This window comes from Tiliqua scincoides, chromosome 2 (genome assembly GCF_035046505.1).
Source record: "Tiliqua scincoides isolate rTilSci1 chromosome 2, rTilSci1.hap2, whole genome shotgun sequence".
Classification (NCBI taxonomy): domain Eukaryota; kingdom Metazoa; phylum Chordata; class Lepidosauria; order Squamata; family Scincidae; genus Tiliqua; species Tiliqua scincoides.
The window spans coordinates 252,391,279-252,404,272 of NC_089822.1; the positions used below are offsets into that span (position 1 = coordinate 252,391,279).

At 44.4% G+C, this 12,994-nt stretch overlaps 1 protein-coding gene across 1 annotated transcript in view; it reads left to right on the top strand.

The window, feature by feature from the left end:
• LOC136639055 (E3 ubiquitin-protein ligase TRIM11-like) overlaps window positions 1–12,401 on the top strand; it is a 35,101-nt gene extending 22,700 nt beyond the window's left edge. The window contains exons 5-9 of the mRNA XM_066613082.1: window positions 7,071–7,298; window positions 7,482–7,504; window positions 8,405–8,520; window positions 10,675–10,701; window positions 11,833–12,401. Coding sequence (XP_066469179.1) covers window positions 7,071–7,298; window positions 7,482–7,504; window positions 8,405–8,520; window positions 10,675–10,701; window positions 11,833–12,401 — 963 coding nt within the window. The remainder of the gene's footprint in view (window positions 1–7,070; window positions 7,299–7,481; window positions 7,505–8,404; window positions 8,521–10,674; window positions 10,702–11,832) is intronic.
• The last annotated feature ends 593 nt before the right edge of the window (window positions 12,402–12,994 follow it).

Sequence of the window (12,994 nt, forward strand, 5' to 3'; positions counted from 1 at the left end):
CCCAAACTTTATGGTGGTTTGATATGAATTTGGGGTGCCAATTCCAAAAATGGCATCCGTTTTGCCTATCACGTATACTTTTGGAGATATAGCCTCATTAGTGAATGCTTCAAGCAGCTTCCTCATGAGAAAGCCATGGTGTAGGCTTCCTCATGAGGAAGCTGCTTGAGCCATTCACTAATGAGGCTATACTATATCTCCAAAACTAGACGTGATAGGGCAAAACGGATGCCATTTTTGGAATCGGCACCCGAAATATACCCAGGAATTGGTGTAACATTTAAGGAAGCAAAATGTGTGTTGGCCTGTGTTATTTTTCACTGTCTTAGACAATTCAAAGCTTATAGAGGTTGAATGAATAATTACACAAGAAAACAGCATAGTTCTTATGTTCTTAAAGAGGTTTAGTATACATATTTATAGCTCTGTTCTCCAAGTAATCCACCAATTCAGGTGAAATAGGTCATTAATATTAAGACTTTAACAGAATTTTAATTGGCTGATGCTCCACATCATTTTCGTTTCAGGGTACTGGAGAGGAACTACTAGCATGTCCTGGGCGTATTGATTGCCATTGATGAGATCAATGAGAATTCAGACCTCTTAACCAATATTACCCTAGGCTACAACATCTATGAAAACTCTGCAAGCACAAGGATACCCTCTGAGGCCACCATAGACCTGCTGTCCACTGGCCACTGGATGATCCCTAATTTCAAGTGTGGAAAGCAGGAAAAATTGTTGGCTGTCATTCAAGGAGGGGAGTCTGAAGACTTTTCTCAGATGGGAACTGTGTTAGGCATCTACAAAGTTCCGCAGGTATGGATGGCAACAGGGATCAGGCTGAGCAAATCTGAAACCCGCCCCTTGCAATTCCGATTGCAATAGTTTCAGAAGTGTGAGGACTCAAGGGCCCTGAAGAGTGTGCAATCCCTGTTCCTGTTGGAGGTTTCCATTGGCATGTGCCTCACAGTAATATCTGTACTGATCTCGCTTGTCTTACCTCTTGTAACTCTACAATGCTAGTAAGATCAAAGTATGATAACATTAAAAAAATTAAAACAATTGTTGGAGAATTGTTCTTGCTTCTCAATACAAAATAAGATTTCATATTTTCCTCTTTCAGAATGAAGTGAGAAATAATATTAAATTTCCTAACAGTGATTATTATAGAGATCTTGTATGTTTTCTAGAGATCCTCTGGGGAAGAGCAGGAAAACTCAAACATTTCATTTATGTATGTGAGAATAACGTTCATTTTCTTTACAGCAATCTTGACATCAACGGGAGGTTTCCAAATTCAAATAATATAAGTATCATTTTTGCTTGCCAAAATTGTGATGGCTTCTATTTTCAACACTTTTCAATTCTTTTCCTTATCACAAGCTGACAAAAGGAGTGCTTCATCATTTCATATAGCTTCAATCTCTAATCATGGATATAGTTGCAATTATTGTAGAAACAAAAATGCAGAATCATGCTTTTGAAGGTTTTCAGAAAGCTGTCCTAGTCCAAAGAAAATTCTTTGAGAAGTGTTCTTTGGGGGCAGGGGTTACCCACTTCCTCCTCAAAAGTGGAGTGGTTGCAGCTGATTTGAGTACACAAAGATCACATTTCCATAATATTGAGGCAAGCTAAATACCATTTTCATGGCCCGAAATCTCAACAGAGGGAATCTTGTATGCTTGCCTGAGTTGCTGAAGAGACACATAGGATAAAAATGTAAAAAATATATTGCATTGATCAGCATCTTCCCAATAAGGTCTAGGAGAAAACAATGCATGCCCTGATGTTAAGTTAATATTCCACATGAATACCCCACTGCAAGCAGTAACCAATGGGCTCATCGTTGGGATGAATCCTAAGCCCATCATGAATCCATGATCATTCATTCATTCATTCATTCATTCATTCATTCAAAATACCTTATATCCTGCCATTCCCATGCCATAGCAAGTGCCCAAGGTGGATTACAAGTTCCATACTTAAAGGTACAGAATATAAAAAATAAATAAAATCATTAATAAAAAAAATAAAGCCATAGGCAGGGGAGGAACCATTTGAACTAAAGCTTTATTACAGAGGCTCAGGGGACAGACATCAATCTATCACCCAAACATCAGAAAATCCATCCATCCATCCATCCATCACCAGACCAAACAGAAGGGTTTTGAGCGCTTGCTGAAAAACCATGAAGGAGGGGACAGTTCTTAACCCCCCCCCCCAATAGGGAATGTCATAATTGCAGTTCCACTACAGAGAAGGCTTGCACTTGTGCCACGATCTCACTAACTTGGGGCGAAAGTGGCACTTTTAGGAGAGTCCCTCAGATGACTTAAGAGGGTGGGCTGGAATGTATGGGAAACAGCAGGCCACGATATAGCAGTGATATGAAATAGAACATAAATACTAAAATAGAGCAAAAGGAGTCCAGCTGAGAGCCAGCTTTGCAGAACTGAAAAAAAATACTGTTGAAAAGAAATGGACTCATTTTGATCTAGCAATTTTTCTGACCTCAGTTTGGAACATAACCACCCTTCACTCTCCCCCCAGCTCACTTACAGTTTTGTCAACCATATTCATTCAGGCGATCACACTCAATTCTCTTCTTGCTACTGGATGAGTCCAAAGGACACTCATCAGGAGAGGGGGATCGTCAAGTTGCTCCTGCATTTCAGATGGATATGGGTCGGTTTCATTGTCCCAGATCGTGATGACGGAGAAAGATTTGCAAGAACCATGAAGGCAATGGTTTCCAAAAGTGGTATCTGTGTAGCCTTCACACACAGGATACCAAAGGCATTTTTTCTTCGCTTTTATACTTGGAATGAAGAAGTTTTATGCTTTCTTCAACAGCTTACACAGAGGAAAGCCAACATATTTATTATGGGGACTCTGATTCAATGTTCTTGTTGCCTCACATGCTAATGCAAGCTGAAGAGGAAAGCTGTGCTCCTCTAGGGAAAGTGTGGATCACCACAGCTCTGTGGGGCTTCACCTTAAGCACCTCTTTTGCATACTGGGACATCAAATTCTTCCATGGTGCTTTGTCCTTCATCACACAAACTAACAAGAGGTCCAACTCCCAAGAGCTTTTCTTTGTTCAGAATGAATATTCTGTTGTTTGGTCAGAAACAGTTGACTGCTCCAATTCTACAAAGACCTGGACAAGATGCACAGGGAAGGAGAAGTTAAAGGGTCTTTCTCCAGCTTGGTTTGGAAAAGTCCTGTCAGCTGAGAGCTATAGTATTTACAATGCTGTCTACATTATAGCCCATGCATTCCATGCTATGGTCACATCTACATCTAATCGCAAGGGGACTGCCAAAGAAGACAGATGGGACCTTAGGAATATTCGGCCATGGCAGGTCAGAAGCATTGACATTCTAGCTGGAAGAAACAGTGATTTGCTTTAATTCCTGGTGGATTGGGCTGTTGGCCGTTGGAGTCCTCCATTTGTTCCCTAACCCCAGGGTAAACTCCTGCCAGCCTGGTGGGCCTACTTGAACCTGCACCAGTGATATTGCTGGCACAAGTCCGCTTGGACCCATAAAGGTGGATCAAGCCTGGGAATGAAACGAGGCTTGGATTTGCCAGATGCTGCTGCTGCCATTGAACCTGCTCCATTACCAGTCCTGATCTGCCCTCATCTCTGCCCCTGTTGCTGCCCCATTGCACCCACCCTGTTCTGTCCACCCCTCCCTCCCTCCCACCCCTTGTGCAATCTTTCCTGGGGCGGTAGGTGTCCAGAGTCTGCTGCCACTCATTAAATGAGTTCTTTGCATCTGTCTTCACGGCAGAAGACCTCGGGCAGATACCGCTGCCCGAACGGCCCCTCCTGACTGAGGAGTTAAGTCAGATAGAGGTTAAAAGAGAAGATGTTTCAGACCTCATTGATAAATTAAAGATCAATAAGTCACCGGGCCCTGATGGCATCCACCCAAGAGTTATTAAGGAATTGAAGAATGAAGTTGCAGATCTCTTGACTAAGGTATGCAACTTGTCCCTCAAAACGGCCACGGTACCAGAAGATTGGAGGATAGCAAATGTCACGCCTATTTTTAAAAAGGGAAAGAGGGGGGACCCGGGAAACTATAGGCCGGTCAGCCTAACATCCATACCGGGTAAGATGGTGGAATGCCTCATCAAAGATAGGATTTCAAAACACATAGACGAACAGGCCTTGCTGAGGGAGAGTCAGCATGGCTTCTGTAAGGGTAAGTCTTGCCTCACGAACCTTATAGAATTCTTTGAAAAGGTCAACAGGGATGTGGATGCGGGAGAACCCGTGGACATTATATATCTGGACTTTCAGAAGGCGTTTGACACGGTCCCTCACCAAAGGCTACTGAAAAAACTCCACAGTCAGGGAATTAGAGGACAGGTCCTCTCGTGGATTGAGAACTGGTTGGAGGCCAGGAAGCAGAGAGTGGGTGTCAATGGGCAATTTTCACAATGGAGAGAGGTGAAAAGCGGTGTGCCCCAAGGATCTGTCCTGGGACCGGTGCTTTTCAACCTCTTCATAAATGACCTGGAGACAGGGTTGAGCAGTGAAGTGGCTAAGTTTGCAGACGACACCAAACTTTTCCGAGTGGTAAAGACCAGAAGTGATTGTGAGGAGCTCCAGAAGGATCTCTCCAGACTGGCAGAATGGGCAGCAAAATGGCAGATGCGCTTCAATGTCAGTAAGTGTAAAGTCCTGCACATTGGGGCAAAAAATCAAAACTTTAGATATAGGCTGATGGGTTCTGAGCTGTCTGTGACAGATCAGGAGAGAGATCTTGGGGTGGTGGTGGACAGGTTGATGAAAGTGTCGACCCAATGTGCGGCGGCAGTGAAGAAGGCCAATTCTATGCTTGGGATCATTAGGAAGGGTATTGAGAACAAAATGGCTAGTATTATAATGCCGTTGTACAAATCGATGGTAAGGCCACACCTGGAGTATTGTGTCCAGTTCTGGTCGCCGCATCTCAAAAAAGACATAGTGGAAATGGAAAAGGTGCAAAAGAGAGCGACTAAGATGATTACGGGGCTGGGGCACCTTCCTTATGAGGAAAGGCTACGGCGTTTGGGCCTCTTCAGCCTAGAAAAGAGACGCTTGAGGGGGGACATGATTGAGACATACAAAATTATGCAGGGGATGGACAGAGTGGATAGGGAGATGCTCTTTACACTCTCACATAATACCAGAACCAGGGGACATCCACTAAAATTGAGTGTTGGGCGGGTTAGGACAGACAAAAGAAAATATTTCTTTACTCAGCGCGTGGTCGGTCTGTGGAACTCCTTGCCACAGGATGTGGTGCTGGCGTCTAGCCTAGATGCCTTTAAAAGGGGATTGGACGAGTTTCTGGAGGAAAAATCCATTATGGGGTACAAGCCATGATGAGTATGCGCAACCTCCTGATTTTAGGAATGGGTTAAGTCAGAATGCCAGATGTAGGGGAGGGCACCAGGATGAGGTCTCTTGTTATCTGGTGTGCTCCCTGGGGCATTTGGTGGGCCGCTGTGAGATACAGGAAGCTGGACTAGATGGGCCTATGGCCTGATCCAGTGGGGCTGTTCTTATGTTCTTATGTCACATTCAGCTAGACACTCACCACTTGAATCAGTGGATAGGCTGCATGCCCCGGTGTGTGGCCTTTTTCTACTGCCAAATAGCATCTAGTGCCACCAGAAAACTCCTTCTGGCGGCACTAGGCACTGATAGGGTGGAGCCTTTGTTCTGCCTAGAAAGAGTGCATGGTGTGGTGCAAGGCTGTCAAACTCGTTTCATACAGAGGGCCGAAGTCAGCATTCATGGTGGCTGCTGAGAGCTGGAAGTGACATCGCTGAGCAGAAAGTGACATCATTAAGCAAATGATGACCAGAAATAAGCACTTTGTTCTCACATAGAAACTCATTAGCGGCAAATGACAATGTGCCAATCTTGTTCACATTTTCAAGAGATGAGAGAGCCCAATTATCAAGCTGGGAGAGCCCATTTATAGCAGGGGCTGGATAAATTGCCTGCGGGCCTTATGTCTGACACTCCTGGTGTAGTGGCTAGGGTTTGGGGCAAGGATCAAATCACCACTCAGCCATGGTCATTAGTGCCCTGGGGGTAAAACTCTGCACAGGGTGTCCCATAGTTCCCCTGCTGTTCCAACCAGAGATATTGGGGGGAGAGCAATAATAATAATAATAATAACAGGTATTTATATACCACCTTTCTTGGTCTTTATTCAAGACTTTATTCAAGGCGGTTTACATAGGCAGGCTTTATTTAAATCCCTTATTAAATAGGGATTTTTACAATTTGAAAGAAGGTTCCTTCTTTCAAGAACCACTACATTCAGGTGTTTCATTCCGATCTGGCTTCACATTCTGGCCTCCATCCTCCCACGCTCAGAGCAGATGGAATAGCTCGGCTTCAGCTTGTCAGCTGTTTACAAGGTCACACGGTGCCGGTGGCCTCGAACTGGCAACCTTGTGGATGCTATATTCATGCAGACGGAGGCTCTACCCTCTAGACCAGACCTCCTGCCCAAGGGAACTGCATCCAATTCATTTACACATTATGGAAATGATGTCATTTTATCTCTCTCTAGCTTCACCCCTTCCTGAAAAATGTTCGCTTTAACAGTACTACCATGGATGAGGTTTATTTTGATGAAAACAGGGAGCTGGGAGCTGATTATGATCTTGTGAATGTGGTCACCTTTCCCAATGAATCTGCCATAAGAATGCATGTGGGGAGGCTAGAGACGCAGACTGCATCAGAGTTATCTTAAACTCAAATTTCTTTGTCCTCTTTATTAGTTGGCAAGATCCCGATAATGGTTGAAGCTTCTTTTATTTTTGAACTACTCCAAAAAAATATCCTCCATTTTATGGTTTTGACCTATGCTGAGCACTAAAAATTTTTTGCCTCATTTTATGTGTTTGGAAGGCTGTAATGCTATTTGTTTTATATGTGTATATTGCAGTATGTGCTTTCATACATTGTAATGATCTATGGTTATATAATAAATTCCTAAATTTCAAATTTCAATTTGCCCTGTCTTCAAATTTCTGTGTCTATTCCTCAGAAAAAATTAGCAGTGGAAAAGGAGATTGTGTCTGTCATTGCGCAAATGCACAAGTTTCTTGAAGAAAAAAAGCACTCCTGGCTGATCCAGCTGGCAGATCTGGAAAAGGAGATCAAGAAAAGGCAGAAAGAAAACATTGTCAGACTCTCTGAGGAGATCTCTCATTTCAATGACCTGATCAAGGATGTGGAGGGGAAGTTCCAGCTGCCATCAATTGAATTTCTGCAGGTGAGATTTTGGACAAAAATACCACTGGGAGCTTGTGAATCAAGGAGTCAGGGTCCAGGAATGATGATTGATTGCCCATAGACCAGGACGGGGCAAAAATCCCTATGAGTCAAGAACAAGAAGCAACCCACTGTACTTTCTGTCTGTGCTGCTTCAATCAATCTCTTGCATTTTTTCTTTCAGGATTTTGAATGTACATTTAGCAGGTATGTGGCTCATTCTTACTCCCCTTTCACCTCCTCTGGAAGAGCCCTGGCTCCATGTATTACAAAAAGTTTGGAAAAATACAGTTACACATTTTGTTGGGTGCATCGACCTTTAGAAAGTATTTTGTTCCAGGTGACAGTATGAAGGATCCTGAAGTTACAGTGGGCTCTCAGTATCCATGGGAGATCACAGTTTCATGATCCCTGTGGGTCCCAAAACCTGCGGCTGCTGAAATGCATGGGGGGGGGGCAGCGTCACAGTACCACCATAATTTACCTGGAGGCAGTACTGGCCGTCCAGAAGTCGTGCACAGCCTCCCAGTCTCCTCAGAAGTCCTCCCAGATGCCACCAGAAGTAATTTCCAGTTTGTGTCGGCAACTTCTGGTCATGTCGAGGAGGCCCTCTGAGGTGTGGGCTCAGCATTCAGGGATGCTCAAATCCACGGATGCTGAGCCTATGGCTAAAGAGGGCCAACGATAATATTTCCTTGCAATATAGAAATGGCTGTGCTTCCCTGTGTGAGTATCATACAGTTCTATTTCAGACTTTTGCTCTCCATGGAGAGCAAGCATGTGAGGGGCTCAATCAGAACTGCTGTGATAACCACCAGAGACAAATGCTGAATATAGGGAGAATTACTCCATGTCATTGGGTAACTCTGAATGTTCCATTCACTGAAAAAAAAAACTGTCCCCATGTTCCGAATTTGCCTCTGCAGACAAAACTGACCGACAAAGGAATGAGAGAGGGGAGTCTCACTTGAAGGTGAGTTAGCAGGGGCAATTCCAATGTGGCGCCAGTTGTTTGTTTTTTTTTACATCTTTTCTCTTAATGGGGATCAAACGGGAAAGGAAGTGTTTTAACAATTCCCTCAACGGATCGTGCATTTTCCCCTCCAGGTGTCAACAGGGACAAGAGAGGCAGAGGCTGGAGCTTTCTCCAGGGCTAGAATGGGAACTCAGAAATTACTCTCCAAAAAGTTCAATTCTGAAAAAAGCCATGAAAGAGTTTGCAGGTAATGGAAGACAGTTCAAGTTGGGAGACGGATCTAGATCTTGTTGGTCACTGTGAGAAACAAGATGCTGAGCAAGATCCAGAAATGCTCTTGTGAACTCTGGGAGCACTCCAGTTCCAAACTGGATGCAAGGAAAGTCTGAACCTTCTGAAGTGATATTCTCTTCAACAATCCTGAGGATGTCTGAGGAGTCAGATCTCTCCCCCATTTTCCCCATTCAATCCCTCTCCTCTAGTGCAGCTGTCTCCAAACTGGAGACTGCTTTACACTGCAAACAGCCTCCGGGAGTGACTGGAGCTTACTGTTCTGCAGGAGAGGCTGCCATTTAGCTTCCCATCTCCTCCCCCCCCCCCATGTTTGCTTCGCCATGTTTGCTAGGAAATCCTGGTGCAGCGCCTACTGGGGTAGCAGAATGCAGAAGCGGTGGGGCAGAGCGAACATGGGGGGAGATCAACTGCAACAAGGGTGAACAGTAAGCTCCGTTAACGCAGGGGAAGGATTAGCAAAGGTGCTAGTCCGCAGGCTGTGGTTTGGAGCGCCCTTTTCTAATGCAACAGCCCTCATCAAAGTGAAGAATCCTGTAGTGTCACAGTCAACTTGCTTGCTGGTTTGTCTGCTAGTCTTTCTGTGAATAAATACGTTAGAAGATGTGTTTCTGAATGCATTGAATCGAAGTGGCAAGGAAATTACTGAAGTACCTCCACCCATACTTTATTTGCTTGGTGGATCTGAGGAAGTATCCTTCCTGTTATCCTGAGTGCTGGACATCCAGTGCTTGAGATAAGGGGAAAGATCTCTCCCCGATTACTGTGTTGACAATGCAGACAAATTGGGATGGGGGGGGGGGTTCAGAGCATATTGGTGCAGGAGTAGGGCTTACTGGTATATTCTCGCTCCCCTCCACTATGCATTTCAAAGGTCTGAACAGAACTACAGAGATCTGCAACAAATCTGAAGTACGTACTTTGTACAGTTGGTGTATGTTGTAAGGTTAATGTGCAGGAAACTTTGATGTTTTTTATGGTTTTGTTTTTGGGTGAGAAATGGAACTATATGTGAGTGTTCTCCTTTCCAGTGCTTAGATCAGGGGTCTCCAAACCCCGGCCCGGGGGCCAAATGCGGCCTACGACCAGTCTAGCTGGCCCATGGCCAGCTTCTGATCTACTGAGAGCCTCTGGCCAGTTGACCAAACACAACCACAGTTGTGCTTGTGGGGTGGGGGATAGGGAGTCCATTTAAGTGTGTGCTTTATTTCTTGGCCTGTGTTCATGCTTGGAGAAGTCCTGGACATTTGAGCCCATTTGTTTATTCATTCATCTGGGTTCCATCTCTAATGTATTTATTTAAATTTTATATTTTTTTTCCCGTCCTTCGACACTGTGCCAAAGGTATTTGATGTGGCCCTTTGGTCAAAAAGTTTAGAGACCCCTGGCTTAGATCACTGGCATACCGGGGGGGGGGGGGTGGAGCAAGGGTTGCAAATGCCCCAGGCAGCATGTTGGAGGGTGCAGTGGCAGCACACTGCCACCCACTCTGCTGCTCCACCCACAGTGGCAGCAATCTTTTTCACCTTTTTTTAAGGGATAGAGGTGGGTGGCTGCTCTGAGCGCCACCCGCCTCTATCCCTTTTTCAGAAAACAACTTCCCCATCTGCTACCCTCCTTGATCCTGTACAGAGGCCTTTGAAGGCCTTCTAAGACCTCAAGACAGCCTTTAATCACCACTTCTGGTTTTTGCCTGAAAACTGGAAGTGACATAAGGCTCCCCAGATGCAATGATTGGGGGGGGCGGCGGCATTCTCTTGGGGGGGCAGCATTCTGTGGTCCTGACCCTGGGCAGCACAGGGGCCAGGATCACCAGTGGCTTAGATTCTATGAGTTAGTATAGTGTCTTTTTTTTTTTTTTTTTTAAGAGATATGGGAATTTTAAAACAATCTAATAAGTACGTTCTAAGTCGTTTCTGGGATTTCTGGCTGAAGGTCTCTCCTTGACCTGCTTCTGCTGTTTCTTGGACCTCTTGACCAATCCATTGAAGCCTAGGAAGTCTTCAGAGTCATTCTCCAGCAGCCGTTGTGGGTTATATCTGAAACGACACATTTGTTACCAGTACGATGATCTGACTCTAAATTTGTCAAATTTTCTTCCACACAACAGGGTCCCTCAAGGAAGCAATGAACAAAGGTAACTTATCTGCAAAGACCTAAAGGAGATGGAGAAACTTTCCTCTCTGGCAAGCCTTTTTTCAAATTGTGTTGTTCTGGGTTCCGCAATACTTTCTTCTGGGAAAAGTAGTCATTTTTTTGTTTTTGTTTTCCCTCACACAAGTTGTAACTGGGCAACTAGATTAGAAGACAGATAGGATGATCCCACGGACATGTGGATGCATGAGAATAGGGCTTCTACCCTATCCTGCATGACTTACAATTAAGAATAATGTCTGCCTTAAGTGAGATGTGAATTTCCAATAACTGGGCCCCAAGTCTCTCCATCAGTCAGTGCTCTCTCTTGCTCTCTCCTCGTTCTCCTGTGCTTCTTGAGAACTCTGCTTTTTTCTGGTCCTCCTGACCGTATTCAGAACAAACTAGATGTGACATTAAAGGCGTGATCTAGTTTCAGGTTTCTTTGTAATTTAAAATGGCAGTTGTGCTTGGGCCCAATCCAGTTTATTTATCTTTTTGCCTTGGTGCCATTTTCTCACTGAAAATTCCATCCAGAACTACTAAGGGCCCACAAAGATGCCATTTCAGAAATGCCACTTTGGAGCTTGCCTGTGGAGCATGGGAAGGATTTTTGGCAAGAAAGTGGTATAAAGAAAAAGGTGCTTTGTTATTATTTAAAGGGTTCATATACTGTTTTCTAACAAAAAGTTCTCAAAGTGGTATACTGGGCAGAAGGAATGAGAAGAGGGATCCCTGTTACAAAGCTTCTGACAGTCTAGAAAGAGATGTAAGGGAGACACTGACAAAAGCCACTGCAAGGTGCATGCCATGCTAGTGTGAAGAGGGACAGTTGGTTTCCCCCTGCTACATATAAGAAAGCCACCACTGCAAAAGGGATCTCTTTGCCCAGTTGGCATAGGTTAGACTTCTCTTCTATGCCCCAGTTCCAATGCAGATTTGACTGCTATTTTAAATTAAAATACCCCTCCCCCCAAATGCCACGGTCCAACATTTAACAGCCTATCTTGTTTGGCCATAGGTTGAAGCCTGGGGAAAGGGTGTGTTGTGAGTCGCCATACAACCAAGTGTCATGCAACAGGAGCTTTCCAGCAGCCAAGACTGATATTCTCCTCTTGCTCTCTCTGTCTTGCAGTGAATGTGACTCTGGATCCAAGCACAGCGCATGTCGACCTTGTCATATCTGAGGATCTGAAGAGCATAAGATGGGAAGTGAGACAGGATCTGGATTCTCCATTCCCATCTTGCAACCCTGAGAGATTTGAGAGTGAGACCTGTGTGTTGGGCCGGGAGAGCTTCACTTCAGGAAGACACTGGTGGGAGGTGGAGGTGGAGGTGGTGGAGGAGGAGGAGGAGGAGATGAAAGAGGAAAATTGGGAATGGTGGGCTGTGGGAGTTGCACAAGAGTCCCTCAAGAAGAATTACAGTTTCAACCTTGGTACTGATGAAGGGATCTGGGCAATAGGGAAAGATTCATCCCGGTCTCTTGAAGGCTTGGCTTTTACTTCCCCTGAGCCCACCACTTTGACCTCCAGGTGCAGGCTCAGGAAGATCCGGTTGTTCCTGGACTATGAGGAGGGTCAGGTGGAATTTTTTGATTCTGATACAGGTGACTTGATCTTCACTTTCCCTTCAGCCTCATTCTCTGGGGAGAGGATCCGCCCCTTTTTCTGGGTGAACTTGGGGACCAGACTGAAGTGCTGAGACTTAAGGAGAATTCCCAATTCTTTCCTTGAAAGAAAGTGAAACTGAAGTCCCCTCTCTGTATAACTGAAAGAGGAACAGGCAAAGGACTGCAATCTTCATGTAGTTTTTTTTGTGGATAGGGAAAATTTCAGGCAATATTGGAACTGGAAAAAACAGTTAATTTTAGAGAATCAGTTTTATTATCATAAAAAAGAAAGGGTTAAGGGTGTGCAGTAAAAAAGGAAGAGATAGACACCTCTAGATAGAAAGTTATAAGATTTCATGAGGCTCATATCTCTTTTTCTCTTTCTCTTAAGATCTTGATTGTGCTGCTTTTTGGTTTTGTTTTTGTCTTCTTAGATAGTGATCTATGCTTTCTGTTCTTTCTGCTCCATCTTCAGGTTTGTTAATGTGTTATTTTGCACCACTGATTTTATTAACATTGTTTTGCATGCATTGCTTTTAATTGTATTGTTACAATAAAAAATGCAATAATTTAGGATTTTATTTTTATGTGTATTAATGCCACCTTGGGCCCCCCCCCCCCCCATGGTGGGAAAGGTTGGATAAAAATCTCTTAAAGAATGAATTTTTCTATGTTGGTTATAATT